The 19,569-nt window shown below is 51.3% G+C and overlaps 1 protein-coding gene across 1 annotated transcript; it reads left to right on the plus strand.

The window, feature by feature from the left end:
* The first annotated feature begins 9,931 nt into the window (after positions 1 to 9,931).
* Positions 9,932 to 19,251, plus strand: R3HCC1 (R3H domain and coiled-coil containing 1). Its single transcript, XM_067745498.1, has 9 exons — positions 9,932 to 9,948; positions 10,013 to 10,190; positions 10,532 to 10,659; positions 12,315 to 12,452; positions 13,178 to 13,775; positions 14,738 to 14,910; positions 16,166 to 16,236; positions 17,945 to 18,040; positions 18,929 to 19,251. The coding sequence occupies exons 1-9, from the start codon at positions 9,932 to 9,934 to the stop codon at positions 19,063 to 19,065; spliced, it is 1,536 nt and encodes a 511-aa protein (XP_067601599.1). The 3' UTR covers positions 19,066 to 19,251.
* Positions 19,252 to 19,569: the final 318 nt, after the last annotated feature.

Consider the following 19,569-nt stretch of genomic DNA (forward strand, 5'->3'; position numbering starts at 1 on the left):
TGGCGTCTTGCACTTTTGCCACCAGCGTGCACAAAAGGTCATCTTGGACCTCCTGGTGGCTCTGCTGGTGATGCCTTGGAAAGTGCCAACCCAGGCAGCTGGCTACTAGCCCTTTGGGGACGTGTGTGACATCTGACTGGCCTTTGGCGTCATGTGCTCCACCGCCTTTATCCTGCACTTGTGCCTCAGCAGCCCCTTCAACTACCAGCAGCATGTGACCCGCAGGGCTGCTTTGGTGGCCATTGTGGTGACTGAAGGTGACACTTCAGTTTTCCTATCCTTCATCCCTGGCAAATGGAGCAGCTGGCATAGGGCAGAGCCCAGCCTAACAGTACAGAGCTCCCTATCTGGGTTCAAAGATGCACCCCGAGCCTCAGCTTCACCTGTGCAGTAGCCTGCTCAATGATGGTCATGGTGGTAGCAGGCTGAGGGCAGCGGGGGCCCATGCTCAGCCAGGACCCGCAGTCACTTGATGGACATTGTGACATCCTCCCTTCCCCTCATAGGGTAGGGGTTGGGCAAACAGGATGGAGTGGCCCTTTCTGATTTTGTCTAGAAATTGTGTTGGGTGGTAGAGGAAGGTCACCACCTAAGGCCGGCAGCAGGACCTGTGACTTTGTGGCCTTGGACCCTGGGGCCCATGGCTAGAGGAGATCAGGAGAGCCTTTGATCTGGTTCTTTTGGAGCTGGAGTTCCTAGGATGCCTCACCTGTATGCAGGGGGTCCCATCTCCACCAGCCTTCTACCGTGCTAGGTGCTTTACGTGGGTTAACCTCATTATGGATTAATTCATCTCTGAGGCCTCAGTGAGACCAGAGCTCTTATCCCCATTTCACAGATGAAGAAACTAAAACAGAGAGATGGTTAACCAATTTGCTTAGAGTCACACAGCTAACAAGTAATCAAACCAGTATTCGAACGGATAGTCTGACCCCAAAACTTGCCCTGATGACCACCATGCTATGCTAGGTTAATGGGAGGAGGGAGAGTTTGGGATGGAATGCCTATCTTTTTTTGGCTATTTTAATAAATTACTTAGGACTTGCTTCCTTCTTATGTGTTTATGGAGGCATTTACTCATTCTGTACAAAATACAGTCGTATGTGTCCTCAGTCTGGCTTTTCTCTTGTTCCACGGGCAGAGATGCTTGTTTGCTGTCACTGCGGTGGGTGGGTGTTTGGAGCCGCCCTCATTCTCACTGGGGACAACTGTGGGCTGGCTTTCTGTGTGTGCAGGGATGGGCCAGCGTGACCCAGGGCAGGCAGGAGACGAGAGATCTGAGTTCTGGCTCCATCACTGCAGGCAGGTGTGACGTAAGGAAAGATCCAATGGAATAATTATTTCTGTGTAGCCTGCCTCAAAGGGAGGTGTTGCAAAGAAATGGGCACTTTGTAAATGCTTTCTGAAAGTATCAAGTGCTACCTAAATGAAGGGCATCATGAAGGTGGGGTTCTCCAGACTGCCTCCTCTGGAATCAGGGCCACTTCCCCCAGGTGGCTGAGCCATTGTCTTATGAAACCTCAGTCTCAAACACAAATCAGGCATCTGCCCTGCTGTGGCCTGACCCCCTCCCTACTTGGGTCTTTGAGCTGGGCTCTGGAAGGGGAGGAAAGGTTGAACTGGCTTTGCCATTTATTAGCTGTTTGAGCTTGGGCAAGTCACTTAACCTCTCTAATGTCTTCATCTATAAAATGAGGATGACAATTATACCACCACATAGCACTGTTGTGAGCAATGAGTTAAATTATGCAAAGGGCATAGATGGTGCCTGGTACAGAGTAAGCCAATTCAACACGTGTTAGCTCTCAGACCCTTATATAGGCCTTGTAGTCCTCCAGACAGGTTTATCCAGGGCCCTTCTGAGTTCATTGTGGAACTCTCCTCTCTTGCCGGTGGGCGACTGTGTGGGATGTCCTAAGAGATGTGTAAAGCAGAGTTTGTATTTTGTTTTGTTTCACGTAATGCTTGTATCTGGATAGCCCGTCACATGCTTCTCTATACCTCTCTGTGTCTGTGCCCCACTGCAGTGTTCTGCTGATACACATTAGATTAAAAATAAACACCAAGATCCTCATAGTCAAATATTGACTAATAAATTATGTAAAGACATTTTAAAGAATTAAGCAAATAAGAGTCTAGATTTTCATTAGAAATTATTAATTTTCACCCAGTTCTCTTAGGACAGATCATCTGCAATCTATTGCAAATTCACTTGTAAGGGTGCACTGGGCTGGATCATGGGATTGTCCTTTAAAAAAATATTATGGGCTTCCCTGGTGGCGCAGTGGTTGAGAGTCCGCCTGCCGATGCAGGGGACTCGGGTTCGTGCCCTGGTCCGGGAAGCTCCCACATGCCGCGGAGCGGCTGGGCCCATGAGCCATGGCCGCTGAGCCTGCGCGTCCGGAGCCTGTGCTCTGCGGCGGGAGAGGCCACAACGGTGAGAGGCCCGCGTACCGCACAAAAAAAAAAAAAAAAAAAAAAAGTATTATACATTCTTCCTGTCTTCTTTTCCTTTTCTTTTTTTGCTTTATATCTTTATTAAGGCAAAGAGACACAATTTTTCTTTTGCTATCCTTTACCTCTTTTTCTTTGCACTTTATGTTAGATAGAGTTTTTATATGATTATTATTTTCCTGTAATGATTTGAAAGCTACAGATTATATTTCTAGTCTTTCAGTGGTTACCTTCAAATTTTTAGCATATGGATTTAACTATACATTTTTCTAACAAATTCTAAAATTCTTCCTTATCTCTCTCTTTTCCCTTTCAAGAATTTGAAGATGTTCTAGCTATGCATTGAATACCACCCCCTGCCCATCTTTTTATTGTTGGCTTCAGTTTGGCTTGAGAAAAATAAACGTTTTATTATGGCAGATTTCAACCATACACAATAATGAGGAGAATAGTGTACCTATCACCCAGTTTCAATAATGATCTGCATTTTGCCAATCTTGTTTCACCTGTAATTCCTCACTTCTCCCCTCCCCAACACATTTTAGAGCAAATCTAAGACATCGAGCCATTTCATCCATACACACTTTAGTATGAAAAAACAGATGAAAAACGTAACTACAGTAACAATAGACACACCGGAAAAGTAAGAGCAGTCCTTCATATCGTGTAGTACCCAGGCTGTATTCAGATTTCCCTGACTTTATCAAACATGTCCAATAGTAAATTGGTTTGTCCAAATCTGGCTCTACAAAGGCCCATCTCTTGCATTTGATTGACAAGTCTTTTCTTAGCATTAGTAGTTCTTCTGTTTTCTTGTTTTTTTTTTTTTTTCATGTATTAGAATTTTGGTTTGTAAAGTTCTTTTGTGGGTGGTTTTTCCTCTTTCTTTGAGCTCACTCATCCTTGCCTGGTGTTTCTGTGCTTGCCTGCCCCAGGACACCCAGTTAAGAACCAGGTTTTTCCTTGGCAGCTAAGAGCCATGTCGTTCCTGGGGATACCATTGACCCAGTTGGCTAGCAGGTGGCTTGCCCAAGGAATTCTTCACAAGGCAACATCTTTGGTCTTTTACCTTCCGGAAAAAGCCATAGATAGCTCCTTGGGGTGGTCAAATGTAGCTTTATTCTGTGTAACTGCGTAAATGGGGACACTCCCCCTCTATCCCTAGCTTTACGTGGTTGGGTGGCTTTGATCACCTCCTCGCATGGGGCACTTTTATTCCTTTTTAATCCACGTGGACTGAAACCCCAGAGGCCTCTGCTGGTTTCCAGACCAGAGCCCAGCTGGCTCGTAGCCTCAGCCACGAGCACGAGCATTCCCTGCACGGTGTTCCCCAGGCACAGTGACCATGTTTTGAGCACAGCTATGTCTTTCCCATCTACATGCTTTTATAAAACAATACCAAGTTGCTTGGAAGTCCGCTCACGTGATGTTCCACCTTAGGGAACATCAGGTACTGGGAGATCTTTTTTACTCATTCATTCATTCATTCAACAAATGATTATTGAATGCCCACCAGGTGCCAAGCATTGTGCTTCTCTTCCTGTAACTCCTCCTGGCTTCTGCCTCTCCACGAAGCTGCAAGCGCTTCTGTGCTCCTTGGCCTCAGGGAGGTTGGTCTTTCAAAGCCTGGGCAGATACTGCCTGCAGTCACTGACCTTCCTGAATTCTGTTCTCCTAGAGTTTGAGCGCCTTTAGGAGATTCTACTAGGAGTCCCGGAGAGGAGAGGGGATCGTATTTGCAGGAGAAAGAGTAGAGGAAATTTGGGGAAACAGAAAAGAGATGGGGTCTGTGGATCCTAGCATCAGTGAGGACCCATCCCCCAAGTCATTGGCAAGACTTCAAAGGAAATGGGTTGTGTGTTTCACCGGGGGAGGCTGGATGCAGGCCCCAGGTTTCCAGTCTCAGCATAGATTCCTATGCCCCGTCCATGACACAGAAGCAGAGAGCCACCCAGAATCCACGGGACCACTATGGGCTTAGACAGTGAGGGTCTTAGAGGCAACCACTTCCAGTAGGTTCCATGTGAAAGTAACCAGAGTGAAAAAATCTCAACTGGTTATAGTTCTTAAACACAGACAAGACAGAGCAGCCAGAAAAGAGCCAGAGGGGGCTTCCCTGGTGGCGCAGTGGTTGAGAGTCTGCCTGCCGATGCAGGGGACACGGGTTCGTGCCCCAGTCTGGGAAGATCCCACATGCCACGGAGCGGCTGGGCCCGTGAGCCATGGCCACTGGGCCTGCGCGTCCAGAGCCTGTGCTCCTCAACGGGAGAGGCCACAACAGTGAGAGGCCCGAGTACCGCAAAAAAAAAAAAAAAAAGAAAAGAAAAGAGCCAGAGGAAGAGCATCGTAGGCAGAGGGAACAGCCATTGCCAAGCTCTTGAGTCAGGAAAGAACTTGTAATGGAGGAACAGAAAGGAGGCCAGCATGGCTGGGATGTAATGGACAAGGAGAAGGGTACCCGGTAGTGATGAAATGCCTCACCTTAAGGCGGCACTTGCTCTCAGGTTCACGGCTCCCTGCCTCAGCCTAGTCCAGGCCTGGAGAAGGCCAGATCACTTAGAGCCTGGTAATAAGTTATTTTAATACATTGGGGAGCCATTAAAGGATTTTATGCGGTGGAGAGAATGATGTGATTAGGTTCACCTTTTGACAGATCACTCTGGTAACTTGTTATGGGAGAGCTTCAAGACAATCCCACAAAAGGGGACTGAGGACCATGGCCCTGTCATTACCAAGTCTTAATATTCATTTTTCCTCCTGTCCCTCAGACCCCATTGTGGCAACAGGCTCTGATGTGTGGTGGTGCTTGGGCCTGGGGAAGAGAGATCTGGCTTTGGAGGTGGGTGTGTAAACATCTAAAAAGTCACGTCAGGTAAGGATCCCTGGCAGGAGCTTGGGGGCTGAGATGAGGACAGGCCTGAGCCCCGCAGCTCACGGGCCAGACTCCCCCGCAATCCCAAACCCCATCTGAGTTCCTGTTACTCTGGCCCTTTAAGAAAGGAGCTAGAACTCAGGCTAGCCTGAGGCTATGGTCTCCTGGGAACCAAAGGACAACAAAGGCATCAGAGATTTGGGGGATAAGGACAGATGCCAATCTGGTAGAGCAGGACTGGGGGTGGATTTCTCATTTCTTTCTTCCTCCGGCCTGCCATCACCTCTTCCAGCCCTGGCTCTTCTCCACACATTCTTGCTTACAGGAGTTTCTTAGTTGATTCTCTTGAATTTTTAGGTGAAAAAAGAAAATCAAATATTCTGCAAACAGTGATACTTTGGTCTCATCAAATTTCCAAACTTTCCAGTTTTTCTTTCATTCTTTCACCAAGTTGCTTTGGTGCTTGCATCTGCAAGCCACTTGAATTTTTTCTTTGTATTCTACCTATATAGAGTTTTTTTTTTTCAATGCCCAGAGAAAATAATTTTACCACCATCTGTATCAGGCATCTAGCTATCTAGCTATCTATTTCTGGAATTCAGTAAACTAATCTGTAGATTCACATTTTTCTTTGTTTCAAAAAAATTTTGTTGCATTTTTTTTTTCTGTTCCAATAGCTTTGTTTCCTTCCTCAGGTGTATTAATTAACCATGTGTTGGATCTCCAATGCAGATTTCTGTATTTATATTTTCTGTAACTGTTTTAATCTCTCTGGTTTTTCTTGGAACTCCATGTAGTTTTGTGTAGCGTTTTCTATGTCTGAGACTGGCTTTTAAGTCACAAAAGACTTCTTACAGTTATTTAGATTTTAAGTTATATTAGTTTATGAAAGTAACATTGAAATATCTAGTTTTCATTAAGTTTTAAAATTTAATGTATAAATATTGTAATGTTATTAATGTATCTAATATACTTTATAGAAAATGAAAACAACTTTGATTAACTCAAAATGACAGAACAAATTTATTTCTCTTATACATCTGGTTCCAGTTTTACTCATATTTATGAAGTTATTAAACATTTAATTTGCATTTTATAAATCTGATATATTTGATTTTCCATTTTCATTAGTTGCAAATATCTCTTTAAATTTTTATTTTTTTGGCCACGCCACGTGGCTTGCGGGATCTTAATTCCCTGACCAGGGATTGAACCCAGGCCACGGCAGTGAAAGGACCGAGTCCTAACCACTGGACTGCCAGGGAATTCCCTAATTACAAATGCTTATTGAGCAGGTTGTAGAGTCACCTGCAATTATAAGAAATAATACAGGGAGATCCCATGTACCCTTTATCTAGTTTCATTCAATGGCAACAATTATTGTACAATATCACAACCAGAGTACTGACATTGATAAAATCTACCTATCTTATTCATATTTTCTCAATTTTACTTATACTGGTGTGTGTGTATTTAGTTATATATAACGGTATTATATGTGTAGGTTCTCATGTCCAACACCACAGTCAAGATGTAGAACACAAGGATTCCTCTTACAGTTCTTTTTAGTTACACTCATCTCCCTCCCACCTCCTCTCCCCTCTTCACCTTTTGTTCCCCACTTCAACTGCTAATTTGTTCTCTGTTTCTAAAATTGTGTCATTTCAAAAAGTTTATATAAATGAAATAGACTAAGTAACATTTTAGGATTGGATTTATTTTTCTTTTTTTTTTTTTTGCGGTACGCGGGCCTCTCACTGTTGTGGCCTCTCCCGTTGAGGAGCACAGGCTCCGGATGCGCAGGCTCAGCGGCCATGGCTCACGGGCCCAGCCGCTCCGCGGCACGTGGGATCTTCCCATACCAGAGCACGAACCCGTGTCCCCTGCATCGGCAGGCGGACTCTCAACCACTGTGCCACCAGGGAAGCCGTAAATTGAATATTCTTAAACTTAACCTTAAACATGGAGAGAACAGTTGGCTAGCTCATGCAAGCTGAGGTTACTGGTAGACAGTTTAATACCTGTAATACCATCTCAGGTTGCTTAGAGTGAGGAGATGTGAGATTGGGACCTAGACTCCAGAGCTGTGGGTGACCCCGGTGATCCTACCCATAGCAAGGAAAGGCGCACTGGATGGTAATTTAGGGTCATTATGGTAGCAGGGGACTCTAGGTCCTTCCCTTCAGATGGGACTGTTTGCAACCCCCTGTCCCCTGCGTGCAGTCCTTTCATCATCACTCAATCATTCCTCCTGTTTCAGGTAAAACTACAGCACACACATAGCATGCGTTTCTAACTGATTGGATTCGTCTAGTTTGTTTAATGCCTGACTTCTGTGTCTGGCTGTTGGCCACAGCATCAATTTTCATGACATTCTAAAGATGGAAGATCTTAGTCAGGGGGTGTTCAGGAGCATGGACGTGACAGTCAGGCTACATCTGGATTAGAGTGAGTTCCAACTCTGCACGTAGTAGCTGGTTCCTTGGCTAAACCTCAGGTTATTCCCCTGCAATAAGGGTAACAATCTCCATCTGAAGGGGCTGCTGCAAAAATTAAATTCATGCCGTTTTTATGGCAAACTTTGTGTAAAGAGTAGTTATCTTCATTTTCATAAGGCTTTACTCTTTGTCACTGATTCGTTTTCAACTTTGTTGACTCCAGTGTTTGCTGCTTCTGTGATGAACATGATTGCCTCTTTTATGTCTTTCTATCCCTCTGACAGTTCACTTTTATGTCATTGTTGGTTTATCCATTGTGACATGGAAATCAGGCTTTCTTTGATTTCCCTGGGAATGTGAAGTAGTTATTAACTGAAATTTCTTCTCTTTTCTCAAGAGAACTTTCCAATATACCCTTATCCTCTTTTTCCTATTATGCTTTCTTTGTTGTTGTTTGTTTTTGCTGTAGAAATTCTGCATATCCTGCTGCTTTTTGTTCTGTTTGTTTATCTCTGACTGGGACCCATTCAACACTCACCTGGTATTTGTCCCCAAAGCGTGTGGGTGGATGTGCCTTGATTTCCTTCCCCATTTATCTTGGCATCTCTTGGTAACCTCCACCCACAAGTGGAGGCCTTCGTGCTGATACTTTTTTTTCTGTTCAGCCTCCAAGTTATCTGAAGAGGGTATGGTGGAAACTGGGTTCATGGGCAGCTTTCCTCTGACAGCTTTGTTTCCGAGTCTCTCTGAATGTGCTGAAGTCCTCTCTCACGGCCCAGCTCTCAAGGCTTTTGTCCTGGGTTTTTGGTTGGTTCCTTCATTTTGGGGAGAGATGGCCACTCTGCTGAGAAAGTTGGGCCTTTGTTTTCTAAGTAGAAGCATATCCTTCCAGGTCATGTGTGGTCCATAGCTGCTCGGTGGTCTTGCCTCTCAGCCTCACCCTAACCCTAACCGCCCATCATGGAAGCCTGGTCAGATAAATGGTACCATTGTGTGCCCCCTCAGCGTTCTCTCAGGCCTAATTCCACTTCAGTTATGCCAGTGTGGAGTGTGGGTGGGGCTGGTGGAGTCAGAATCCAAATGGGTGTCCCTATTCTTCCTGCTGCCTTTTGCCCTCTACACCCCCAGGGGCCGGATGCCCCTCCAGGCCAGAGGCTGGGGCAGGGGACCTGTTAGGCCTTCAGAATCTCTTCTTACAACCAGGGCTGAAAAGGAGACTCATGACTCACCTCCCTGAGTTCTCTTTGCACTTGGTGTTGTCTTTATTCTAGATCCTTTTTATTCTTTTTTGTTTTGTTTTGTTTTTTGCAGTACGCAGGCCTCTCACTGCTGTGGCCTCTCCCGTTGCGGAGCACAGGCTCCGGACGCACAGGCCCAGCGGCCATGGCTCACGGGCCCAGCCGCTCCGCGGCATGTGGGATCTTCCCGGACCGGGGCACGAACCCGCATCCCCTGCATCGGCAGGCGGACTCTCAACCACTGCGCCACCAGGGAAGCCCAAGATCCTTTTTATTCTTGAAAAACTATCCAGAAAGATAGTTTTTGTAAATGTGATATAATACCACCATCTTTTTAAAGAAATACTCTGGAAAAAACTGTAAGAGAGCAAAATGCATCTTAATTTTTCTTCATTTTTCTGTTCCCAGCTTTTCCGACCTGGCCTTTTGAGGGACACTCTCCCTGTGGCCTTGCCCATAGCCTACTTCAGGGCCCACTCAGACTGTCCACCCCTGTACTAAAACCTGGGTCTTCAATGCTGTTAACTCAGGGGCCCGCTTGATTCAGGATGATAAAAGGCTTACATTTCAGCAGCTTTCAGGGTAGAGGAGGATTTCAACCCTGGTCTCCTAGATTATAACAGCCCATCCTACACTGTCTGATGGGAAGTATTTCAAATCCTATTTAAGTGGTGGGTGCTGGAGTCATTTTTAGATGTAGCAAGGTAGTATAATTTGATGGCCTGCAAATCACCATTCTAGTGTCTACCCCGCCCTGTTACCCAAAGGCTAGTACACCTTGTCAGTGACCCTTTGGTGTGAGTTGGACCTCTTTGCAGGTTCCATAAATAAGGGTCAAGGAAGGGCAGCGGTGGTCAAAGGGTGATGAAATTCTTGGTGTCCAGAAACTTCCTATTTATTCCTCTTTTACGTTCCTAGGGAGGGGAACAATGAACCGGAAAATCTGGTATCCCCACGACCTAGCATATAGGAGCCACCTCAAAGTATTTGCCAAACTTAATTGATCCTAGGAGACAGTGTGCCCTCCGGGGCAAACCAATCAAGAACACGCCTCTGTCGTTGCTGCCATGCCTCCTCCGGGCCGCATGGTGGCGCTGCGCCTCTGCCGAGGTCCGCGGCGCGGACTCCAGGGCGCGCAGGCTTCTGGGGACCCTCAGAGCTGCGGCGGCGACGCGCGGGGCGCCTGCGGTGAGTGCGGCGGGCGGGCCTGGGGGCGGGTCGCCCCGCTTGCTGGCTCGCAGCAGGCCTAGCGCTACCCCCGGGCCTCTCGCTTACGGGCCGGGGAGTGTCGATCGCGTCCTCTGAGCAGGCCCGAGGCGGCGGCGCGCGAGCCCGGGGACAGCGAAAGCGAGCGCAGCTGGGGCCGGGAGACCCCTGGCTGCCCCACTACTGCCCTGCCTGGCGACCCTCGCCACGTCCCTTCCCCGCCTCGGAGCCCGGCTCCTCTCCGATAGGAGGAGAGACCTTGGCCTTGGTCTAGGGTGGGCCCGGGAGGCGCTCTGATCGCGACCGTGTCCGTTGCCCCGCAGGTTCTCCCACCTGTCACCCTGGCCCTTCTCTGCTTGGACGGCGTCTTCCTCTCCTCAGCCGAGAATGACTTCGTGCACCGCATCCAGGAGGAGCTGGACCGCTTCCTGCTGCAGAAGCAGCTGTCAAAGTAAGCTGGTGTGATGGTGGCGTCGGGCCCTGGGCTGCTGAAAAGGTCAGGGTTCGCCCAGAGCCTCCTGTGCCCCTTTGCCCAGTGGTGCATCCAAAGTAACGGGCTCGCAGCTGGCTTCCCCCCCCCCCCCCGGTGTCCATACGTTTGTTCTCTACATGTGTGTCTTTATTTCTGCCTTGCAAACTGGTTCATCTGTACCATTTTTCTAGATTACACATATATACGTTAATATACGATATTTGTTTTTCTCTTTCTGACTTACTTCACTCTGTATGACAGTCTCTAGATTCATCCACGCCTCTACAAATGACCCAATTTCATTCCTTTTATGGCTGAGTAATATTCCATTGTATATATGTACCACATCTTCTTTATCCATTCGTCTGTTGATGGGCATTTAGGTTGCTTCCATGACCTGGTAAATGGTGCTGCAATGAACATTGGGGTGTATGTGTCTTTTTGAATTATGGTTTTCTCAGGGTATATGCCCAGTAGTGGGATTGCTGGGTCATATGGTAATTCTATTTTTAGTTTTTTAAGGACCCTCCATACCGTTCTCCATAGTGACTGTATCAATTTACATTCCCACCAACAGTGCAAGAGGGTTCCCTTTTCTCCACACCCTCTCCAGCATTTATTGTTTGTAGATTTTCTGATGATACCCATTCTAACTGGTGTGAGGGGATACCTCATTGTAGTTTTGATTTGCATTTCTCTAATAATTAGTGATGTTGAGCAGCTTTTCATGTGCCTCTTGGCCATCTGTATGTCTCGGAGAAATGCCTGTTTAGGTCTTCTGCCCATTTTTGGATTGGGTTGTTTGTTTTTTTAATATTGAGCTGCATGAGCTGTTTATATATTTTGGAGATTAATCCTTTGTCCGTTGATTCATTTGCAAATATTTTCTCCCATTCTGAGGGTTGTCTTTTCGCCTTGTTTACGGCTTCCTTTGCTTTGCAAAAGCTTTTAAGTTTCATTAGATCCCATATGTTTATTATTGTTTTTATTTCCATTACTCTAGGAGATGGGTCAGAAAAGATCTTGCTGTGATTTATGTCAAAGAGTTCTTCCTATGTTTTCTTCTAAGTGTTTTATAGTGTCTGGTCTTACATTTAGGTCTTTAATCAATTTTGAGTTTATTTTTGTGTATGGTGTTAGGGAGTGTTCTAATTTCATTCTTTTACGTGTAGCTGCCCAGTTTTCCCAGCACCACTTATTGAAGAGACTGCCTTTTCTCCATTGTATATCCTTGCCTCCTTTGTCATAGATTAGTTGACCATAGGTGTGTGGGTTTATCTCTGGGCTTTCTATCCTGTTCCATTGATTTATATTTCTGTTTTTGTGCCAAGACACTAATATATTGTCTTGATTACTGTAGCTTTGTAGTATAGTCTGAAGCCAGCTGCACCGTTCACTTGTAACCCTGAGCATCACCCGAGACCGAAGGGGCCCAGCACTGGAAGGGGAGTGGGGCCAGTAGCTCCCTGTCGTAACCTCTATCGGCAGGTCCTTTGCAGTCAGCCTGGGACCCGAGGGGGCAGAGGGAGCCTAGTGTTTAAGCCACCGTTAAACTGGGAGTGGACTCGGTGGGGCTCAGGCCTGGGGGCTGCACCTGGAGCCCCTGCTCAGCACCCCTTCCCGTTTATCCCCAGGGTCCTTCTCTTCCCCCCACTCTCCAGTCGCCTCCGGTACTTGATCCACAGGACAGCAGAGAATTTTGATCTTTTGAGCAGCTTCTCTGTTGGGGAGGGCTGGAGGAGGAGGACGGTCATCTGTCACGTGGACATCAGGTGTGTATCCTGCCTCCTTGGAGGCCCCTCAGCAGCTGTTTGAGCGGGGTGCGGGGGTTGGGGGCTGGTCGGTTGAGCTGGTCAGTGTCTGAGAGGGAACCAGGGCCGGGAGCCCCCAGGCCGCCACCTCTGTCCCCAGCCTCAGGGGCTTAGAGTCAGTGCTGCTTTCTGCTCCAGCAGCGGCGTAGATGTGCATTGTTTGTGGAATTCCTTTAGCAAATTCAGCTTATGCACGCTGGGCCAGAAGAGAGAAAGAGAGAGTGGTTTAAACAGCGGAGGTGTCTGCCCAGCGTTGCTCTCAGTGAGCTTGTGCCCCGCAGAGGCCACGGAACGTGCAAGTACATCTGGGCTTTCACTCACCTGTTTCCACGTGCCTCTTGCAGGATCTTATCATGATGACTGTGATCCTAGCTTTGAAAGTTACATATTTTTTTAATAACGCAGTTCCTAAATGCTAGTACGCACCTTACCCTGTGAGTAAGCGAAGGCTCGGTGGTCTCATATTCGGTTTATAACACTGGAGGGAGAGCTGACTGCTTCGGGCTTGTTCAGGGCATCCAGCCTCCACTATGATGCCTTGTTAAGGTGTTCTTGAGGGTCATTTTGGCTTTGGTTTTTGCCCAAGGCTGACTTGAGAGCCTCGTGCCTGAATGGCAGGTCGCTCCAGTAAACCATTTTCCTTGGGGCCCAAACACCGCCCTGATCACCGCCTGCTCCTGCTGCAGGTTACCCGGTTCAGATGGGCTCTCTGGCCCCTGCCGCCCTCCTGCTTCCCACCCTAGCAAGTACCGAGGTCCGAGGTCCACCTCAAGCCAGGGAGCGGCTGCTGGTCCCCGAGGAGCGCGGGCCGGCCGGTGGCATCGTGGACGCAAGCCAGACCAGGCTTTGTATGTGCCCCGGGCGCTGCGCAGGCGAGAAGAATGGGCGCCCCTCCCGGCCCCAAGGCTTCAGGGAGATGCTCCAGCTGGCGGGCTCCCAGAAGAGCCCGATGATATCCGTGCCGGGGACCCCACCTCCGATCAGGAACTTCCTGTGTTGGCGACTCAGGCAGCAGAGGTCCGAAAAGGCCGTAGCAAAAGTGAGAATGAGTCACTGCCAGACCCAGTGGCCATTGAGTCCCCAGGGCCAGAGGATCACTCAGGGACGGGAGACAGGTCGGAGTCGGACACACAGCCTGGGCCCGGTCTGCAGCCAGACTTGGAAGACGGGAGTGGGAGTGAGCTGGAGAGGAGCCTGGCGGCAGAGAAGGAAGAGGACGAGGTGGAAGAGGAGGGGCCGGGCAGCTGCTCCGAGGAGGACGATTACAGTGAGCTGCTGCAGGAGGTGATGAGGCTCTTAAGCCCGGAAAAGGGAGGGCGGAAGTGAGGTGGGTGTAGTCGAGGGTGGATGGGGGCCGAGGGTCATGGTGTGGAGGGGTGGGGGGGGGCGGGTGCTGGCTGAGCAGGCCTGGGTGTTGGGTGATAGGGGTCCCTTAGGAGATGTGTGGGGAGGGACCCAGGGGCCTTGCCCACAGGAGTCAGGACTGACATGCAGAGGGCAGGAGGCTCAGGGTCTGGGATCAGGGGTGTGGAATTCGGTCCCAGCTCAATCATGTAGGTGCTCTTCGACTGTGGGCAAGTCATTTGGCTTTTCTTAGTCTCAGTTTCCTCATCTGAAAAAATAGCAGGTAATGATACACACGGCCCAAGGTAACATAGATGTGCTCATGCTACAGAATGTACTGCAGATGTTGGTCATGAAAATCACTCTTCTGCCTGAAGCTTTGTCTTACAGATCTTGTACCCTTGGAACTGTGTGTCATGTGTCCGCCCCTGAGCCTGGCCGCGGTGTCAGTTGGGAGGGCGGGCATCCTGTATCGCTATTTTACAGATGAAGGATGGACGCCAGAAAGCCTTGCTTATTATCACATCATTAATGAGAGAAGGAAAGATCCTGGGCCTGCCCAGCTCTGTGACTCACTGATGGCAACGTGGGGCAAAATTACTTAATTCGTTGACTCAGCTTACCCTTCTGTAAAGTGGGCCTATAGAATAGGGTTTTCGGGATTCTGTGAAACATGATGTGTGTCCGTGCCAGTCACCCAGTGGGGACTCCCCTAAAACTCATGCTTCTCCATCTTCTGGCCCAGTCTGCCATCCTGCTGTCTTTCCCAGACCCCTACCCGGGGTGCTCACCTCCCTATCTACCCAGAAGCCTGCAGGACTCTCAGCGTGTGATTTTGAGAGCAGTCATTTGGAGTCATGTGTGTCAGAGCGCCCCTCGCTAAAGGGTCTGATCTCTCCCAGATAACGGACAACCTGACCGAGAAGGAGATTCAGGTAGAGAAGATCCACATGGACACGTCCTCCTTCGCAGAGGAGCTGCCTGGAGAGAAGGATTTTGCCCACGTGGTGGAGATCTATGACTTTGAGCCGGCGCTCAAGACCGAGGACCTGCTGGCAGCCTTTTCCGAGTTCCAGTGAGAGGCTTCGGGGAGGTGGGGAGGAGGGGGTGCCCAACTTCTGGAGAGGAGCCAGGACAGCCCTTTGTTGTGGGGGACAGTTGCCTGCCCCTCCCCCGGTGCCCAGCGATCTAGAAAGAAACGCAGAAGGTAGATGTGGTTGCTCTGGGCTCCATCCTCCTGGGCAGTTGGCTTGCTGGCCGTGACTTTGTGGAGGAGGAGAGCTGAGGTTTCGGTTGCAGACACTCTCCAGAGGCCCGAGACCTGGTCCTGCTGGCACCGGGCAGCAGATCTCCGTCCCGGTCCCCCCACACCCACGTGGTGGCCAGGACCCGGCGGGGCCCCTGCCTCCCCTGCTCCACGCGCAGCCACCCGTCGGTCAGTCAGCAGGATGGGGCCATTTCCAGGCAGGAACTATTCCTGGGGTGAACTGGGCTTGAGCGGCCCTGGGGCAGGGTCTGGTGGAGATGGGAGATGGGGATATAGTGAGAGAAAGATTTCTCTTGTTTCCCCGAATTCCTTGGATCCAAATCCAATCTCTTCTCCTTTTTTCTTTTTCTTTCTCCAAATGCTCATTTTCTTTTCTCCAGTCCCCCTTCTCTTTTCCTGCTTAGGCTTTAAAAACATCCCTTTCTTCAGGGCCCCCTTTCTGACTGCGTCCCGCACAGCCTCCCCTTCCCTCCCCAAGCCTGAGCTGGTGGACAGCTCGAGGGGCTCATCAGCTCTCCACCCCTGAGGGCGGAGCCAGACCGGGGCCACTGGTGGTTTCCTTGGCCGGCGTGGCGGTGCCACGGAGAAGCTGTGGGCCCTGGGACTGCTCTGGCTTCCCACGGGCCCCAGACTCAGGGGTGCTTTCCTGAGCAGCAGAAAGAAAGTTGAACAGGGGCAGTTGCATTGACACACTTGTATTAGGTCCTGTGCCCACCACACAAACCCTTTGCCTCCAGCCTCGGACCCCATGCCCTTGGCCTGACGTGACGGCACCCATGAGGAGCCCCCTTCGCCCTTGGCATTGTGTTCTACGAGCTTTGCATCCTGGCTTCCTCAGTTCTAGGAGTGGGGGCCCATCCGACCACGGGGCTGGTGTCTCTTTCTGAGGCGGACTGTCTGGTCTTCAGAGGAAGTCTGCGCCCGACGGCCATCTCCTTCCCAGAGGAGACGGAACTAGTCTTGGGCTCAGAGTGTTTGAGGGTTGGAGGTGGGAGGGCACTTCCTGTAGCAGGAGGGGTTTTGCCCATTTGCTCGCCTCATCACTCTGTCTCTTCCCCGGCAGAGACAAGGGGTTCAAGATCCAGTGGGTGGACGACACACACGCGCTCGGGGTCTTTCCCTGCCTGGTTTCAGGTGAGGCGGGCCCTCCTCTGATTGCCGTTGGGGAGGGCGGGAGCCTAGGTTTCCCTAGGTGGGGATCCCCCCTGAGCCGGCGGACTGGCAGGGTGTCTCCCAGACCCTCCAGAAGTCCTGGGGGGCAGAGCAGGAGCCAGGCCAGGAAGCTCACGGCCTCGCCTGTTCATCTTCGTGCCTTCAGTTCGGAGGTTTCAGATTCGGGTGACCTTTACTGAGCATGTAGGGCCAAGCCCTACGGACTAACACATACTAAATGAAAGCATATGAAGGCGCCATTTTTTATTTTTATAAATTTATTTATTTTATTTTAGGCTGTGTTGGGTCTTCATTGCTGTGTGCGGGCTTTCTCTAGTTGCGGTGAGCGGGGGCTGCTCTTCGTTGCCGTGCGTGGGCTCTAGGTGCGTGGGCTTCAGTAGTTGTGGCGAGCAGGCTCAGTAGCTGTGGCTCGCAGGCTCTAGAGCGCAGGCTCAGTAGTTGTGGCACACGGGCTTAGTTGCTCCGCGGCATGTGGGATCTTCACGGACCAGGGCTCAAACCCGTGTCCACTGCATTGGCAGGCGGATTCTTAACCACTGTGCCACCAGGGAAGTCCCGAAGGTGCCATTTTTATAGGTCAAAAGCATTCAAATACGGCAATTTCATACGGTTTGAGCAGATGCGTCTCATTCCGTTTTCATTACAGCGCCAAGAAGTAGGTCAGGTGACCCCTATTTCACAGATGGGGAGACTGAGTTCCCTTGATGTCAGTGTGTGGTCAGGGTTACGAAGACTCTTGGCGTCAGAGCTGGGGAGGCCAGCCAGCCTCCTGGCTGTAGCCCTGGACGGTGCCCGTCCTCCGTCTTGGCCACTTTCCGGAGCTGCCCCTGCCACGCCACTGCTCAGTTTGGGTGTATTTGTAAAGAGTTGGTACCCCGCCGCCCTTGGCTGGGTTCTCACAACAACAGCTTCTGAACACAGAGCTGGGAGTGACCATGGCCGGGGTGGGCCCAGTTCTCAGGAGAGCCTGGGGTTTCAGGGAAGGGGGCAGTGTCTAGGGAGCAAGAGGACTGGGGCGAAGTAGGGGCGTCAACCCCAGGGAGGGAACCACTGAAAGAGAGGCGGGGGCAGGGGGAGGCCCAGAGGCTTTCTGGTCCGCGGAAAGGAGGAACAGTGGGCTAGGCGTGGCCACGGCTGCCTTCCGGGCTCCACCAAGCTGTGTGGCACAGGCCGGCCACGTCCTGGCCCCAGTTTCCTCATCCCTACAGCGGCTTGGACCCGAAGCCCCTCCCAGTTCTGACCTGCCGTGTCTGTTAAGTGGCCTGAGTGCTCCAAGACCTGGCACAGCTTGGGGCAGTGAGGGCACGTGCCCTGGGAGGGTCTCGAGTCGGGGAAGGGTGGCGTTTGTTTTAAGCTCCCGGGCTTTGGAAGGCGGGGGCCTGCGCCTCCTGACGTCAGAACTGTAGGCTCCCGCAGCTCCCGACCAGCCGGGGCAGGAACGTGGAAGCTGGGCTCCGAGCGGGCTGTGCACCTGAGAGCGTGGGTGGCCCCGTGCAGGTCTGCGGGCTCGGGGGGCGAGGCAAGCTCATGGGGCAGCCCTGTCCCTGAGCTCTGAATGGGTGTACAGAGCAGCTGCGTGGGCCTCGGGGTGACACGCGTGCTCCTGGGTCCTGCGGAGGCCTCAGCAGGAGGAAGAGGGCACGGCTCCAGATCTGTTGTCTTTCCACAGCTGCTGAGGCCCTGACCAGGGATTTCTCCACGCTCAAGATCCGGCCCCTGACGCAGGGAACCAAGCAGTCCAAGCTGAAGGCCCTGCAGAGGCCAAGTAAGGGAGCCTGTGGTCTGGGTGGGAGGGCTGTGCGCGTGTTCGGTTGGGCGGGGCGGGCCCTTCCCTCCGATTCCCTCCCCTCTTCAGTTCTCTGCTTTAGGGCTCCTGGGCTGCAGTGGCCAGTGGGGTGCTCCTCCCCACCCCAGGGGGGCCCCTCAGCAGTGCTGTCTGCCAGCTGCTCTGTCCCGGGCTTGCCCTCCGCTCACACCTCTCGTGCTGTGGCTCAGGGGGAAGCTTGGTCTTTCTGTGCGGACGTGGAGCCGTGTTTTGCTGTAGGGTAAAAAGCTTGGGCTTCCGTGTGATCCTGGCTCTGGCACTTCTGTAAGCTGGCCTTGAGCAAGTCACCTAACGTCTGTGACATAAGCACTGGGGTGAATAAGAAAGCCTGGCACACGTGCCCGCAGCGGTGAGGGGCACACAGGAGATGCCGTATAAGTGACATCTCCTCCCCTTTCCTCTCCTCCTTCCAGAAGCGCGAGGGGCGCCTTAGAGGCCGGTTTTCCATGGCTGCAAAGCAGTGGCTGCAAAACTGGCCTGGGAGAAGCCTGCCGAGGCCGTCCACATTCTTGTGGGTTACGTGGGCTTTGTCCCAGACTCCTTGGGGACAATAAACATCCTGTCTGTTGACCCAAGAGCTCCAGGTGTCCCATCCTGATTTGCTTTCCCTAGGGGTAGACAGGATTAACACTGCCGCCACAGAGAAACAGGAAGGGCGCAGAGAGGTGATAGGATTAGTCAGGACCCCACAGGGGGCCTGGAGCCCTAGGCGGCCCCCTCTCACCAGCATCTGGTCATGCTCTAATGGCCTCTGAGGCCGCTGTGTTGCTGGGAGGAGAGGCCATAGCCTTGAATTCAAGTCCGCACCCCATGGGGCTTTCCTTTTAGAGCTTCTGCGTCTGGCAAAGGAGAGACCACAGACAAACACAGCCGTGGCCCGGAGGCTGGTGGCCCGGGCCCTGGGGCTCCAACACAGAAAGAAAGAGCGGCCCGCCGTGGAGCCTTCCCCGACTCTGAGGCCCTGAGAGGCCCAGGCGGCTTGGATTGGCGCCCCCCGACCCCCTCGTCAGCTGGGGCCCCAACACCGCAAGCCTTTACACGCACCAGAGCAGCCCTGAGCCATCCTTGGGGTGTCACTGTGGGGCATGGGGGGCTTTACCTTGATCTAGTTCCAGAAGTTGAGAAAAAAATAAAAATGTAAGAATTGTTAACGTGATTGCTTCAAAATGGGATGGTCTGCCGCTGGACACTAGGGGGCGCTGTTCGCTTCCCATTTGAGACCTGCTCTCCTCTAGTTGACTGGGCTCGAGGATCCAGCTGGGCCTCGAAGGCATTTTTGCGCAGAGCCTGCCCAGCTTGGGGGTGCAGGTTACACCTGTTGTGTGACACATGCCCAGTCTCCCCCAGAGCAGCTGTGGGCTATTGGCAGTGCTGCGGGCATCCCCCCTTTGGACTGGTCCCAGTGTTACCAGTGGTGTGGGTTACACGGGTGGGGGTGGGGGGGGGTCCTTGCGGAAATAAACACGAAC

Source organism: Pseudorca crassidens, chromosome 7 (assembly GCF_039906515.1).
Source record: "Pseudorca crassidens isolate mPseCra1 chromosome 7, mPseCra1.hap1, whole genome shotgun sequence".
NCBI classification, from domain to species: Eukaryota; Metazoa; Chordata; class Mammalia; order Artiodactyla; family Delphinidae; genus Pseudorca; species Pseudorca crassidens.

Excerpts from the sequence above, each read along its gene's own strand:
- R3HCC1 (XM_067745498.1), top strand. Across the intron at positions 14,911-16,165 it reads GCAGCCTTTTCCGAGTTCCA|AGACAAGGGGTTCAAGATCC; the intron begins GTGAGAGGCTTC and ends CTTCCCCGGCAG. Across the intron at positions 16,237-17,944 it reads CTTTCCCTGCCTGGTTTCAG|CTGCTGAGGCCCTGACCAGG; the intron begins GTGAGGCGGGCC and ends GTCTTTCCACAG.